The sequence below is a fragment of the Dipodomys spectabilis genome, unplaced genomic scaffold (assembly GCF_019054845.1).
Source record: "Dipodomys spectabilis isolate Male_0828 unplaced genomic scaffold, ASM1905484v1 ptg000019l, whole genome shotgun sequence".
In the NCBI taxonomy this organism is placed as follows: domain Eukaryota; kingdom Metazoa; phylum Chordata; class Mammalia; order Rodentia; family Heteromyidae; genus Dipodomys; species Dipodomys spectabilis.
In genome coordinates this window covers 22,477,289-22,493,567 of record NW_024870696.1, presented here as the reverse complement: position 1 = coordinate 22,493,567, position 16,279 = coordinate 22,477,289, and the positions used below count along the sequence as shown (strand labels likewise).

Sequence of the window (16,279 nt, the reverse complement as noted above, 5' to 3'; positions counted from 1 at the left end):
TATGTGTGTAACCTAGGCTGGCCTCAGAGTTTTTCATTTTTCAATTCTCCTGCCTTCACCTCTTGAGTGCTGGGATTAGAGGTATTCCCTACCATGTCTGGCTCCGAACTAACCAACGCTTTATGAGTCATAACTGTGTGCCTGGGTGAATCCCTTAAAGGGACACCTCAGCCTGTGGACAAGGTCCCTGGACCCCTCCTAACGGCAGCACTAAAGCTTAAGAAGTTTGTGCTTTTCAGTTTTCCATCTTGACTCCTCCGCAACTCCTAAATTACCCATACCTTATTTTGCTCAGTATGAGAAAATAAAGATGGTGATGTTAAATCACAGTCTCAAATACTTCACAGTTACATTCAACATATGATGTGTTCTGTTGAAATCCTATACTTAGAAATATGCTACTCACAAGAAATTGCAAGCTCAGCTAACCATGTTCCTTTTAAAAAGCCATTACTGTAATCCTAGCTAAGATCCCGGTTCAAAGCCTGGGCAAGGAAGTCCATGAGACTCTTATCTCCAATTGACCAGCAAAAAGCTGGAAGTGGAGGTAAGGCTCATACACAAAAAGACATTCTACTCAAGAGCCAGATATAAAGTGAACTCTTGAAAGGTATACATTTCTGGTCTTCTGTAGTAATTCACTGGGATTTGGGGAACACAGGCCGCCTGATTCACTGAAAGTTAATGTGGAGCCCCAGGTAATTTGAAGAGCTGCTCACACATTCTGCTTCTTTGAAAACCAGCTCTTTCTGCTTTGCATCCCATTAGGGCATCTGTCCACTGTCATCTCAGAACTTTAAAAAAAGATCCCTGGTGGTTTTTCTCTTCTCAAGAGACAATTCAACATGGCTCTAGTGTTTTCCAAGAGGCTCACAGTCCCCGCCCTACGGCCTCTGACCTCCTTTGTGTTCCAGTACCCGGATGCATGTGTTTTCTCCAGGGTCTCTCAGCCCGGGCCTTTCTGCAGCTGTCTTGGTTGTGGGATCAGAGAGCAGCAAGCCAAAGCCTTCAAGCCCTCTTATGGCTCTGCCTGGTTTTGCTATCCACCCTCTTTGTTTAGATAAGAAACAGTTTTATGATGGGTGCCTGTGGCTTGTGTCTATAATCCTAGCTATTCAAGAGGATGAGCTCTGAGGATAGATGTTCAAAGGCAGCCCGGGCAGAAAAAGCCAGTAAAAACCTAGAAGTGGAGCTGTGGTTCAAGTGGTAGAGTGCTAGCCTTGAGCAAAAAGCTAAGGATTCAGGGCCCAGGCCCTGAATTCAAGTACCACTACCATCATCATCATCATCATCATCATCATCATCATCATGATAACAACAGCAGCAGCAGCAGTTTGACAGATGTCAATGGGAAGCAGCGCACGCATGCAGTGGTTGGTTATTCCTAACCTGCAAAGTGACTAGTACTCAGGGTGGTGGCCTTTGCTGGATTTCTAAACAAGCTGTTCAAGCAAAGGAAGACACAGCAACCATCTCAGTGGCTCTTTTGACTTGACTTATTTCAAATGTTGTCTGTCAGCATGGTTTTCAAGAAGACATCTGCATGACAACCTACAGCCCTGCAGCTGTACATGGGAGTCCCCAGGGACTCCAGCTGGCCACATCCAAGCTGCCCCGGGCGGGGAGATGGGGGTGGGGGGTGGGGGAACTGATTGGTTATTTTCTTCCTGCTAGGAAAGACATAGCTGAAAACTCTGTTCGGGTTATTTTTTGTAAAAATATTTGGTGAATATTAAATTCAAAGAAAAACATTTCACTCTATAAGCTGAATTGAATTCCCACATTTCAGTCAAAACCTCAAACTGGCAGGCAAATGTTTGCTTTGTAGCATATTTTAAAAATAGCTACTTATATTCATCCACACGTACGCAGACTCAACTAAGGAAGGCTAGTCACTGTAGATAGAAACTAGAAATGCACTCTTTCTCTACCCATTTGGTTTAGATTGCACCCCGATTTTGTTGTCGTTGTTTCTTTCCAGAAGAGTACTAGGCTTGCCATGTCCCCAGACAAAAGTGTTTTAATAGTTCAGACACACCAGTGCCACATGTCAGCTGAGAAGTCTGAATCACTAGGCAAGAGCTGTGGCTGCACGTTCAATTGGAAGCCGAAATACGAAAGAAGTATATCAGGCTATCCTGGGTAGATTTACTATTCCGCTATAAGAAATTATGAAATGAGCCATCAGGGTTTCTCCTAAACTCACAGCACTTTCTCTCTGCCCCATTTGGGTCTCCTAACTGGGTTATGTCAGACTCTGCCAGCTACCCCGGAATCACGCCCAGGAGCCAACTTTCTGTGCTGAGAACAAGCTTTTGGAAACCTATGATCTGCATTCTATCATAGTATAGCTTATTTTCCATTTTCTAGAGAAATACAAGCCAAACTGATTTGAGACCAGAAAGGCCGTGTGGAGGGGGGCGTGCGGGGATGCTTGGGGAGTAGTACTGTGAAAAATGGCCTGCCTAGTTCTGCCAGGGGAAGAGAGCTGGAGAGAGGAGACGCGGCGGGAGCAACACTGCGCAGGGCAGGGCAGGTGTGCCACCAGGAACTCTGCACACTGCTCTCGTATGTCAGGAAATACTCTACTGGACGCCGGCGGCTCACCCTGCAAATCCTTGCTATTTAGGAGGCTGAGATCTGAAGACCACAGTTCAAAACCAGTCCAATTAGCCACCAAATAGCCAGCAGTGGAGTGGTTGGGCAGTGGTAGAATGCAAGCCTTGAGCCAAAAAGCCAAGGGACAACACCTAGGCCCTGGGTTCAAGCCCCACTACCTGCAGGCACGTGTGTGCACGTACGCGTGCGTGTGCACACGCGTGCAACACGTGCAGCGACACAAACACAAGAGGCTCCTACTTCCCCGATTCCTAGTAGACGGTGGACACACTAATCTTCTCCACCGGGTTTGTGCTTCCTCATATTTACGTCTTGTTCTTGGCTTACTTGTGTGTGTGGGGGGGGGGGGGGGCAGGGGGATGGGGGCAGGTGACACAGGACCACACTCCAGACAGAGGCAGAAGTGGTATCTAAACCTTTCTGCCACACAGAGCCAAGTCCTGGGTTGAGGCGCAGCCGCAGCAGGGCCACTTGCACAGGTGATTTATCTTGCTCAATCACTGTGACAATTACTCCAAAGGGACAGTCTCCTTTCCTTTCTAGGAAGGGTTTGAGCTGGTGGCAGACAGGGCAAGCGCAAGCAAAGGAAGGAAGGAAGGAAGGAAGGAAGGAAGGAAGGAAAGGCAGGCAGGCAGGCAGGCAGACAGGCAGACAGGAAGGGAGGGGAGGAAGAGAGAAGAGAGGAGATTTTTTTATATTTCTTTTGCTTTGGTGATTTTTTTTTGGGGGGGGGGTGTTGGTCATGGGGCTTGAACTCTGGGCCTGAGCCCTGTCCCCCAGCTCTTCAGCTCAAGGCGAGTGTTCTACCTCTTGAGCCATAGCACCACTTCTGGTTTTCTGGTGGTTTATTGGACATAAGAGTCTCATGGACTTTCCTGCCCAGGTGAGGACCTCATCTCCTGAGAGGTCTTTCTGCGAAGCTGGTAACATCCGTTTTCTCCATCTTAAAAAGAAAAGTCTTTTGCTAGGAGCCAGTGGCTCATGTCTGACATCCTAGCTACTCAGGAGACTTGAGTTCTGAGGATCATGGTTTGAAGCCAGCCTAGGCACGCAAGTCCATGAGACTTCTATTTCCACCAAACCACAAACAAAGCTGGAAATGAAGCTCTGGCTCCTGGAAGTAGTGCTTTGGGGCCCAACAGCTCAGGGACGGTGCCTAGGGCCAAAGCTCAAGCCCCAAGACTGGCACAAAAGAAAAAAAAAGAAAGGAAAAGAAAAATTTCTGCTGAATTTTGTTGTTCATTCCCTCTTTTTTTTTTTTTTAACAAAATGGTATGTGTCCAGAATGCCAAGTACTTATGAGATTGAACCAGGAGAATTGCTTGAGCTCCAGAGTTCAAAGTCATCCTGGACAACATACTATAAACCACCCCAACCCCCATCTCAAGGATAGAAAACCAAGTCAACCATTGGCTCATGCTGTAATCCTAGTTACTTGGGAGTTACAGATGGGAGGTTCACGGTTCAAGGCCAAAGGGCAGTGAAATGTCATCTCAACAACTACACAGGGTGAGGTAAGGTGGGTCTGTGATCTCAGCCACACAGGAGCCTGGTATCACCATCCCAGGCCAGTCCCAGGCTGAAACACGAGGAAACGAGACCTGAAAATCCATCGACACTCTCACAAGATGCCCCCACGGCAAAATGGCCAGGAAGGGGCAAGTTCGCGTTCACAGTCTACAGTGGCACTGTTTATTTGCCAGACACACGCGCTGGGTGGGTCGGGTTACCCCAATCAGAACAGCTGGGAGCAGTGCCAATTAGCCATCCCAATGCCACTGGAGACTGCCCAGGCTGAGGGGTGAGGAAGCATGCACGTCAGAAGGACTGGCTTCCCTCCTAAGAAGCCCGGTTGAATGTACAAAAACACAGAGATACACCTCAACAATGCCTCACTTGGTTAAATATCTTTCTTACGACTTTCAAATTCAGGTACTGAAGATACAAACTAATCCTGGATTAACATTTAATCTCTTCCAAATTTATCAGAATTTCAAGAGCAATGTTCTACTTGAAATGAGATGACTGGCGAGGATGTGGCGCAGAACCCCGCCTTTGCCGCCTTTATGAGTCTGGAGGTACACGAGAAGCGCAAGAGCCTAAGAGCAGCTGGAGTTATTAGAAGAGAATGCACTTATTTCTCTAGCTAATTACCTTTAAAACATTAATTCTACAGAAACCAGTGGCTCACGCCTGTATTCCTACGTACTCAGAAGGCTGAGACCTGAAGGATTATGTGGAGTTCAAGCCAGTGTTGGGAAGTAAGTCCACAAGACTCCATCTCCAATTTACCAGCAAAAGGCTGGCTCAAGTAGTAAAGCACCAACCATGAGAGCACAAGCCCTTAATTTAAACCCTGTAACAGACACAGACACAGGCACAGAGACAGAAAGACAGACAGAAAGACACACACACAGAGTCAGCAGAGACTTTAGGATGAAATGATTGTGCCAGGCTCATTTGAGATATCAACAGTAAGGTCCAGCCCCGCCAAGTTAGCATAAATCAGTTGTTCATGAAGGTCCTCAAATCCCCTGGAGTTCACCTTGAGGTCCAAGGTTAGACCCTCTCTCTCCTTAGTGGATAAACAACTATGCTCACCTGCCACACTTCAGCTTCTTTGTCTCTGTGAAGTAAAAGAGTAGATGTCTCCGTGCTCTGCTAGGGAACACGAAGCAATACAATACATAGGGCTCCCTTAAAGAGAGAAGGTGAAGGAGCTTGAAAAGGTCGCAGGCAACACTCTCTCCCTCTCATCATCAGCCTTGCCTGCCCGATCCAATCACTTCTGGAAATCTGATAAAACACCAATGTCTGCTCACCAGAGAGACCCAGCTGCCAACCCAGCACAGCGCAGAGCCTGGAGGGTGCTTAGCATCTGCATGTTTTGAAAGTTCTTCAGATTATTCAAAGGCACAGCAGAGAAACACACCATGCATGCTTAAAAGACCATAGTTAGCAAATGCCAGCATTGCTTTTCTTGCTGCTTTAATGTCTTTGCTCAACCATTAGAGAAGGACAGAGCAGGTTTTAGAGCAGTGGTGAATGAAGGCAGAATGAGAGGTGACCGAGCGTCTTTGAACCAAGTCTGTTCTCCAGTGTGATCAAAAAAGAGGAAAAACAGCACAATAAAAAAAAAATAGGATTCAATAAGATACAAAAAGAAAGGACATTCAAAAGAGCTAAGAAGCCAAGTCAGCACGTGTATTTACACATATTGCTAGATACATTATGGTTTTCTCATTAGTTCCCCTCCTAAAAATAGAGCCAATTTTCAAACAAATAACTATACATAGGCATGTGCGTCCCCAATGTTAGGAACAAAATGCTAAGGAAATACTTTCCAACATCTGAGAGCAATTTTGAACTATACATCATCACTTCTATGCATCCACCTTAAAGGAGAAAGATCAGAGTCAAATGAGCAAGCATCCAACCGTATTATAGTTTTCCTCTCTTGTTACACAGGATCTGAAGCCCACTAATTTTTTCCAGAGGGAACCTCACTCATAGAACTCTTCCTGAGCACAGCTTGCTTCTTAGACAACTAGGAAATTCACGTACTAGCAACAGCATTGGGGCAAGGACGCCTGAGCGAGCTTTCATTGAGTAATGAATTTCAAGCACCAGGAACAATGAAGTATTAAATTGGGATTTCACATTCCAATCTGGCTGAGCCCCATCAACATCCCCCAAAGAGCACAAATAAAAATTCTTAACATTCTAGCATCTCAAAACCCAGGCATGCACAATCTTCACACACGTGTGAAAGCAAATCACACATGAGGTTTGTGAAAAACACAACCAGTTATATAATCCTGTCAAAATCAGCGCATCAGGGATTTTACTCAACTCAACCAATGGGACCTGAGTCAAAGGCACCTACAGTTTTATATGCATTCCATTGGCAGTTCTTTGTTTAGTAAAACCTCAAACGACAAACTACTGTGTGTGTGTGTGTGTGTGTGTGTGTGTGTGTGTGTGTCAGTGTGTGTCTGTGTCTGTGTGTCTGTCTCTTTCCTGAAAGGGAAAAACATTAATGATCAAGTGAGTTTAACTTTTTAAGTTCGTGCAAAGGCTTTCAACACATTGTACCATGAAAAAAATGCAAGTGAAATGCTATTGAAAATGGTTGCACAGTAAATATATTTTGTGATCCAGGGCCTTACCAAGACAGGTTCTTAAATTCAACAGTGGTTTATTCAGCAAAAAAAATAACTTGTATTAGCAGTCTAACTCCTTATTTCTACAGGAAAATATCCCCCACAATCCAAATCCTACAAAATGTGAGCTGGGGAGGAAATCCTGGAACTGCCCAAGGTCCTGGACTAAGTACCTAAACACCTGCCTTCCGAAGGTGGGGATCAGTATTTGAATGGAACACATACCTAGAGATGAACAGGCAACAGCACAGAAGCGCAGGTGCTTCTGGGTACACCAACTTCTCAGGGACTCTACACACACGCACCAAAGCTCTTGAAGCTTATAAACCAAGTATCATTATTCTCCTTTTACACATTTCATTCATTATATCACAAACATGTATTTTTTAAACTAATATTTTCTTTTTTCTTCCTCTTTGCTTTTTTCTTTTCTTTTTTGCTGGCCCTAAGGCCTGGATACTGTCCCTGAGTTCCTTTGTGCTCAAAGCTAGTGCTCTACCACTTGAGACACAGTGCCACTTCTAGCTTTTTCTGGGTGGTTACTGGAGATAGGAGTTTCACAGACTTTTCTGTCCAGGCTGGCTTCAAACCATGATCCTCAGATCTCAGCCTCCTGAGTAGGTAGGATTACAGGCATGAGCCACCAGTGCATGGCTCAGATTTCTATATCCTAAATAATCCCATCTTTTACTAGAGGCTAAAGTTAAAAGCCAAAACTAAATCAGCAAGTGGGAAAAATAACCCAAGCTGACACAAAAAGATGTGGCTAGTTTTATAATATATATCAGCCACTATCTTATCCCACATTTACATTAAGTAAAATCTTGACAAGCAGTAAACTGACAGATGCTAGTTTGTCCCCATGAGTAAATGTTCTGAGTAGAAAAAAAAAATGACTATCAAGTTTATGAAAGTTAGACTCTATTCTTTCCAAGTCTTTTTTGCTGTTCAGGAAAAAAAAAAAGATGTGTACCTGAAAGAAATGTGACTTACTAAATAAAGGTTTGTTTCTTTTCACAAGGAGGTACAAGAGAGTATACCATAGCCAGTATTTTCGGTCACTTTCACTTGTATAATTCTTTCTCTTCCTTAGAGGCTCTCTCTGCAAAATGTTTTGTCAGTTTGTGAAAACCTATCACACAAGCATACACTATAATGTAATAAGCTGCGTTCCAAGACGTCCCTAAGAATCTCTGTCTTCCTTCAACCAGTTGGGACTATTTATTGTTCAGCAACTGCGCCTACCCCAGATTTTCCCCTATCCCACCCCTCACACTCTTTTGTATATAGTTTGCCTCCTCCCCTCCTTCTTCCTCCTCCTCCTCCTCCTCCTCCCTCTTCTTCCTCTTCTCCTTCCTCCTCTTCCTCCTCCTCCTCCTCCCTCTTCTTCTTCCTCTTCTCCTTCCTCCTCTTCCTCCTCTTCCTCCTCCTTCTTCCTTCCTCCCTTTTGGCCCTCCATTCATTTTTCTTGATTTAGAGGAACCTAATTAATAGTTGAGGCTCCGCTCTTCCTTGTGTGTAATATGGGTGTGCGCGTGTGCACGTACCTGCCCGCACGGCCCTTCTAGTACTGGAGGCTTGAATTCAGGGCCTCAAATTCTTGGTTGGCTTTTTCTGCTCAAGCCACACCTCCTCTTCTGTCTTTTTGGTGGTTAATTGGAAATAAGAGTCTCAGGGACTTTTCTGCCTAGGCTGGCTCTGAATCATGATCCTCAGATCTCAGCCTCCTGAGCAGCTTGAATTACAGGCTGGAGGCACCCAGTACCAGCTCTCTTCTTTATCTTTGACCAATGGAGTTCAAAGGCAGAGAAGAAAGTTTCCTCTTTGTACCTCAGGAAGGCGGAAGGCAGAACACACCTCTCCCTGAAACTCCTTTGTCCTACTCATCTGTGCAGAACAGAGCAAGTCTAGATTCTTGGCCCTTAGTTCTCAGTATTTGTTAGCCTGTTAATGAGAGGCCATCTGAAACATGGTATCTGGTGACCACGTGCAGCGAGATATGGCTGACCCTGATTTGAAGCCACTATCGGCCTGGCACATGCTCCCATTCATACTTCCGATAGCAATGATACACGGATCCATTTCCCTTACACCTTGTTTCCGTGTGACTCACAGATGGCACTTGCCAAATGGCTGACTGAGTTAAGGCGCAGAAAAGGTTCTGTCTCTGGCAATAGAAGAGATGACTGGCTCCACTAGAGTTCAAGCCCTGGGCCCTGGCTTCAACAGCCAGCCACTCATGACAAGGGTCCTTCCTATGTGCAAGAATGCTTGCGGGGTTCGGAGGCTTAACCATACACCTCTGCAATCTCAATCAACCACGCTAAGACAGAGCGGCTGGCACACACACCAAGAGACCCCAGTTCTCACAATTCACCCCGGCAGTGCAGAACGCGCCTCCTGCCCCTGGGTTTCTCAGAATCCTTCCAGAAGCACTTCCTTTGGATTCCAGCTCGTGAAGGTCAAAGCAGCCACACACCAAGAGCAGCGTGGCGCTTACCTCAACCAGAACCCAGCGAGCCCAAACCACCATTTTCCTGTCCTCTCCGAATATAGCAGCTGAGCACTTCCCCCTCCCAGAGGGACGGCGAGGAGGGAGAGGAGGGCGCAGGGAGATAAAAACAAAATCGGCCGTATTTACCTTCTTCGGTCTCGTGCCACACAATCCCCTCCAAGTTCACGCTGGTCCCAGGTTCACAGGGCCCAAGGCACTCCGGCTCCGTCACTACTCCCACTTCGCACGTATTGACACCCACGGACCGAGTCCGGACCAACAGCTGCTCCACCGGTGCTGCGATACTGGATGAGGATGGGGGAAAGTAGGAGGGCAGAAGCTGAGGCGTGAGACTGCTGGCGATCGGCGGCGGTGGTGCTGGCACTGTAAACAGGGAGTCAACCTGAAAGACAGACAGGCTTATTGCAGTGGGGCTGCAGGTGGCCGGGGCTCCGCTATGCAATCTCTTTACATCCTCTAGAACAGAGCATCATTCCAAACTCCATTTACAATTACCATAGGCACCGATGGCTCTGGCAGTGCCAAAAATACAAAGTGGAACAGAAATAGGCAATTTTCATTTTTCACGTCAAACAAGGTAAGCCTAAGAGTGCAAGCTTCCTGAATAGGTGGATGAAAATTACTGAGCAAAATTAAGACTATCTTCCACTCATACTGAAATCTTATTTTCAAATTATAACATTTTCCAAAGAAGAAACCCCAATAAATAAACAATAACGTCTGCATTATTGGGCATTTAAAGCAAAGGAAATGGATTAAATTTGTTTTCCAAGTACTTTATAAACCATAATGAATTAAATCACTATGAAAATATATTAACTCACTCTACAGAATATACAACATATATAAACTTGATTGCGTATACTGAAACACAAAGTGGATATTATTAGCATATACTCAGCAGCAACTCTTAATTAAGTGTTCTATTGCAAAGTTTAGCAGAAGTCATACAGAGGAAAAAAGAAATGTGCATGCCAACATCAACAGACCAGGAGTTTTCACCAGTGCACACGTCTGATGATTAAACATTTCAGGGTCATGGGTCGGTTTGACCAAGGCCTGGGAGCCTTCTCAGAATGCAGGAAGTTGAAATGATAGGCAAGTGTAAGACAAATTGGGTGTACAGATACCTCCCTTGGACCTTGATCACCAGGAGGGAAGCAAAGGAGTTCCTCACAAATTTAAACGTCTAGCCATAACGCAACCAAAATCTACACACTTAGACAACAGGTGGGTCACCAGATAACCTCAGTCCATTTGGCCACCAAGCACCTGGTAGAACTACTACAGAACAGCTTTATAGTTGTTTTTTTGTGTATGTGGAAAAGCCTCACAAAGCCTCTCGGTCCATTTCCTGCATGCTCTCGTCACACATGGCCAGGGTCTGGGACTAATGGATGATGATACTTGCATGTTTTATCAGCTGGGCTAACAAACTGTGAATGTTGAAAATAACGGAGCAGAGGTCATTCTGGGAAAACGCTATCTCATCTGATGTTCATATTTCATGAGATACCCTTTGTAGGCATTTGGATTCAGTTGTAATATTATATTATTTTGGTTACTTTAAAAGAGTAGTAAAGCCGGTGGTAGTGACTTACACCTATAATCCCAGCTAGTCATGAGACTCGCAAGGCAGACAAGCGAATCCCATCTCTAATTAATCCTCCTCCCCTCCCCCCAAAAAACCCAAAAAGCAGTAGTGGAGCTCTGAATCAAATGGTAGAGTACCAACTTTGAGCAAAAAAGCTAAAGTACAGTGTCTAGGCCTTACGTTTAACTCCCCAGTACCAATACACAAAAAAAGTTAAAAATTAAAAATTAAACTAACCGATAGACAAAGAGTGTATTTCCAGAGTGTCAGCTGAGAATATAAGCTCCTAATTTAAGTGTTGAAGCAGTTGCCTGGGTGGCTCCTTGTTCAGGTGACCATAAGGACTCTGTCTACTACACTTCGCATTCCACTAAAATGATAAACTGTCGTTCATTTGCCTGAGTGATCCAAGATGCACAGCAGCCCTTTACCCAGATGCATGCTACAGAAAGCAAATTTCCGGCTCTCAAAGCTGCTATAAAACTTCTTCTGCTCCATGCTTTTTATTGTTTGGCATTCTTCATCACAGAATCCAAGAAAAGAAAAGCATTAAGCAGTCCCAACCTATAGGTCATAATGATTTATGCTGTTGTGTACATGCAGCTTAAGATGGATCAACGTTCCCATTGATAGTTCCTATTTTAAAATTGGGCTGACAAATGAGGAGAGAGGTTCTGAGGAAGGAAACTTAAACCGAAAAACTATCCAAGACGACCCTGTATTCCTCATCACAGCTGAAAAGCTGAAAAGATTAAAACCTTTTTCTAAAATTTAAAAAGAAGAAAACTAGAAATCAGTTACCGTCATTTTTTTTGCAGGTTTTCTAACGTCTTCTTGATTTGTAGAGCTAGCTATATACTGGCTATAAACCGATGCTATACATATCAACCAAAGGAACTGAATCAAACAATATTCTGAAAATATTCTTTACATGGCCGGATTAATGGCCTAAGTTAATACTAAAAGAAGAAATACAACTTCCGTTGGGTGATCTAGATAGTGGGTTAAATGAGGCTTCTTCCACCAACACAAGGGAAAGGTAAGGATGAAAGTCTGAACAGAAGCCAGGCTCTGGCGCCTCATGCCTGTCATTCTGCTGAGGAAGCTGAGGCCTCAGTACTGAGATTCAAAGCCAGGCCGAGAAGGAAAGTCCATCAGACTCCATCTCCAATTAACCCCCAGACTATGGGAAATGAGAGTTGTGGCTTGAGTGGTAACCAGCCTTGAAAGAAAAAGTTGAGGGGCAGCACCCAGGCCCTGAGCTCAGCCCCCAGTACCAGCTAACGAAAATGTCACAGTTGCTGATATTCCAGAATGAGAAAGCTATAGCTCAGCTTGACTATAAATAGGAAGGTAATCATAGATAGCACTCCAGTGTGATGGTACTCTAACCCTTCAAATCTGGTAGGCAATAGACTTATACATTTGACTCTGATTAAACCCAAGTTTAGGTTCTTAGTTTTCCTGTTGTGCCACTTTCCTGATATTGGCTCAAAATGTGTCTATAGTACCAGATCCGTACTCCCCGTGGAGAGAGGGGAGAGGCGAGCACAAGACCACCCCTAGGGTCTCTGGCAGGCCTCTCTTCCCTAGAGGCCACTAAATGAAAAGTGGGGTTGGGGTGCGGAATTACTGCCCCTCCCAGAAGCGTTTTACTCAACTACCTTTAAAAACATTCCAAGGGCTGGGAAGGTGGCTCAGTGGTAGAGCGCTTGCCTTGCATGCTCAAGGCCCTGGGTTCGATTCCTCAGCACCACATAAGCAAAAAGAAAAAAGCCAGAAGTGGCACTGTGGCTCAAGTGGCAGAGCGCTAGCCTTGAGCTGAAGAGCTGAGGGACAGCGCCCGGGCCCAGAGTTCAGGCCCCACGACCGGACCCAAAAAAATAAAATAAATAAATAAATAAAAACATTCCAATTATTTGTCAATGCTTGGGAGATCCCAGGCTGCGTTTCCATCCACTCTGAAGATACAGATCAGACAGCGCTGTGGGCAGAGCTCGGCACATCCCACACAGAGTCCCCCTCAGAGCGGATGGTGACTTCAGCCTTCCAGCTACCCTGCCCAGCCACGTGAGTGTGTGCTTTAGTCTTTTCCTGAGAATGTTCCACAGGGCAGACTCCCTGCCCAGCTCTCTCATTCTACAGAAAATACTGGCAACGGTATCCGTCCAATGGTAATAAATAAACTGTGGCTCGCAGCAGCTCAGGTCAGAAGAGCAGCTGACTGGACACAGGAAGGGAGGGAATACACAAGAACTGAACCTGTACCCACCAAAAGGAGGCAGGAAGGAAATAATCCAAACAACGTGGTCGCTTCTTCCCGCCTGGGAGGTTATCCCTCCAGAAGTTTCCATTCTCTTGGGTATCTCAAGGTATCCTGCACAAAGCCACGTGGCTCATACGTAAAACGGGATTTTAAAGAACACTAACTCATTTGTTAAATTTATTTTGAGACCATGTAGCCTCAGACTCTTGACCAACCTGCTTCAGCCTCCCAAGGGTTGGGATTACAGGTGTGTATCACTGAGCCTGGCCTCAGTAGTTATTTTTGTCTTGTAGAAAAGATCAAGTCTATGGCCTCCTGATTTCTCACGTCACTGACCTACATACTGAGCCATCAGTTTTTGGGTCAACAAGACTGTGGGTATCTGGGCACTTTTGGCTTATGCCTCTAATCCTGGCCATTCAGAAGTTTGAGATCTGAGGATCCATCACAGTAGCCCAGACAGAAAAGCCCAGGAGATTCTTATCTCCAATTAAGTACCCCCCCAAAAAAAAAATCTGAAGAGGAGACATACCTCAATTGGTACAGTGCTAGCTTTGAGCCAAAAAGCTAAGTAAGGGACAGCACCCAGGCCCTGAGTTCAAGCCCTTGTTCTGGCACTAAAATGTGCACGCATGCACACGCGTGTGCACAACACACATATGTGCACACACAGAAGATAATTGGTGGCATCAGTTTTGTAGCCCTTCCTCTTGTTTCCTTTTTTCTGGGGGGGGGGGGGGGGGGGTCCTGGTCGTGGGGCCTGAACTCTGGGCCTGGGCGCTGTCCCTCAGCTCTTCAGCTCAAGGCTAGCGCTCTACCACTTGAGCCACAGCGCCACTTCCGGCTTTTTTCTTTTTGCTTATGTGGTGCTAAGGAACCGAACCCAGGGACTCATGCATGCAAGGCAAGCGCTCTACCACTGAGCCACCTTCCCAGCTCCTAGCCCTTCCTCTTGTGAGGGAGCAGCATACCAACTAGTAAACTTAGGGATCAGGTCCTGGCCCTGTCAGCCCTTGCTGTGTGGGACCCCAAGCAAGGCTCTGGGCTAGTCTAAGGCTCCGTGTTTGGAACTGAGGAAAGAATTACCCCAACAGGCTGCCGGAGACTCAGCATGTGCTCAGCTCACCCGATGGGAGTGCTCAGCGTGTGCACAGCTCAGTGAACCCCGGAGAGAGAGAAAAAAACAGAGAGAGAGAGAGAGAGAGAGAGAATGAGAGAGGCAGAGAGAGAAACAAAAGAAGGGAGAAAGGAAAGAAGAGAAAGAAGAGAAAAGGAAAGAAAAGAGAAGAAAAGAAAAGAGGAAAGAGAAGAGAAGAAGAAAAAGAGAGCCAGGCAGCCCCTGGTCTGCTACACTTGATATTGCAGTTAGTTCTCTCACCCCGCCCAGCCCCACAAAGCTCCTTTTTATATCCTACTATATTTAACATAAATCTATAATCCCCCCAAAATGCATGGCTAAGTGTGGTTAAAGTGTGTTAAAAGTGGAAAGAGAAAGGGGCTTACCCGAGCAGCTCAGCCTTTCGCACACTGGCATCTGGCAACAGCCAGTGGGCCAAACCCACCCCTGTTTACCAAAGATGGCAGTGCTGTGGGGAGCTACTGATGAGCCCGAAACTAGTACAACATCATGTAACCTCTGCATACGCTGCTGGGCCAAACGTCTACTGAAGCTCACCTAAACTCCATCACAGTCACCCTACACACCATCAGTGTGCAACACCATCAGTGCGCAGTCTGCTCACGACCCTAGTGCACTGCACGCTTAGCCAGCACAACGGGACACTCATAAACGCAGTGAAACCACACCTGTAATTGAACAGCCCCTTCCAAGGGACTGTCTTTGGTGGCCTGCATATAAGACGTGGGGCCTTGTGTAAGTCAATAGGAGCGGGGCACACGTCAGTCTTCGGAGTTGGTCCTCGGCCTGGCATTGGCCAAGGCAAGCTAAGCCAGCCAATGGCTCTGTGTGCCACTACCTCATGTGACTACTCCAAAGACAGAAAGCCAAGTACAGGAGAGCACTCAATAAATAGGGGCCACTGCGGAGGTCGGTATGACTCTCATCATTACAAAGATATTTGAGATCCAAACTAAAAAGAAATCAATAGGTGATCTGTTTGCATAGAGCCAAATGTTAGGATTTGCTACATGCAAAAGTGATTCAAGGTCAGATACCAAGTGCTCACGCCTGTCATGTGAGCTACTCAGAAAGCTGACCACTAGAAGCCGGATGTTCACACCAGCTTAGGCAGGAGTCTGAGAGACTACAGCTCTAATCGACAAAAAGCAGACTGAAAGCATGGGTCAAATGGTAGAGTACCAGCCAAGCAAGTGAGCAAGCAAGCTAAGTAAGCTAGAGGACCTGAGTTCAAACACCTGTACAAATGAGGAGGGGAAGGAGAGAGAGAGAGAGAGAGAAAGGAAAGAAGGAACACAAAAGCAAGCAAATTATGAACACCATTCTGAAGGAGTAATCCTACTATAGTTCTAATGGGATAATAAAAATCAGTGGGGAAATATTGATCCAATAGTACTAATAACTAGAATTTAAGAAACCAGAATAAAGAACTGGCCCATTTTATCAGGGGTTCTTTTGTCAAAGCTCTTTTCTGTCATCTGGATGGGACGCCGATGTAACCTATTAGAGAGCCAAAGAGGAAAGCAGGGAAGCAGCCATCTTCAGTGGAAAAGGAAAAAAAAAAGAAAAGAAAAGAAAAGAAAGGAAGAAAAAAAGACCCATAAGTCTAACAGCTGGTGGTGGCAGACTGTCAAACGGAGGAAAGTTAATGTCAAGAACAGACGCACGGCAGGCTCTCGCTGTTATTTTTGCATGATTATTCCCAGGTGTTGGTGCACGCTGAGCAGTAGCCAGGCGATTTATCACGCCACAGAGCCTAAGAGCAGGGGAGGGGGGGGGAGGGCGGGGAGCAGCGAGGGTGGAGGGAGGGGAGGAGAAGGTTATTTACACAGATAGCGGCACTTAGTGTGTGTAATCAGAGGGCTGGAAGAGGAAAATCTGCAAAGGTCCTGGCAATATTTTCTCCCGTTCACCTTCTTTCAAGGGCCTCCCGAGTGCTGATCTGCAAGGGCCGCTCCAGAGCTGGAGTGTTGCTGGTGGCAGC

General features: G+C 45.9%; 1 protein-coding gene across 1 annotated transcript in view; it reads right to left on the bottom strand.

Annotated features, from left to right (window-relative positions):
* Nucleotides 1–16,279, bottom strand: part of Znf608 (zinc finger protein 608) — a 105,848-nt gene that overhangs the window by 49,593 nt on the left and 39,976 nt on the right. Inside the window, exon 3 of the mRNA XM_042674480.1 lies at nt 9,424–9,679. Within this exon, the coding sequence (XP_042530414.1) occupies nt 9,424–9,679 (256 nt within the window). The remainder of the gene's footprint in view (nt 1–9,423; nt 9,680–16,279) is intronic.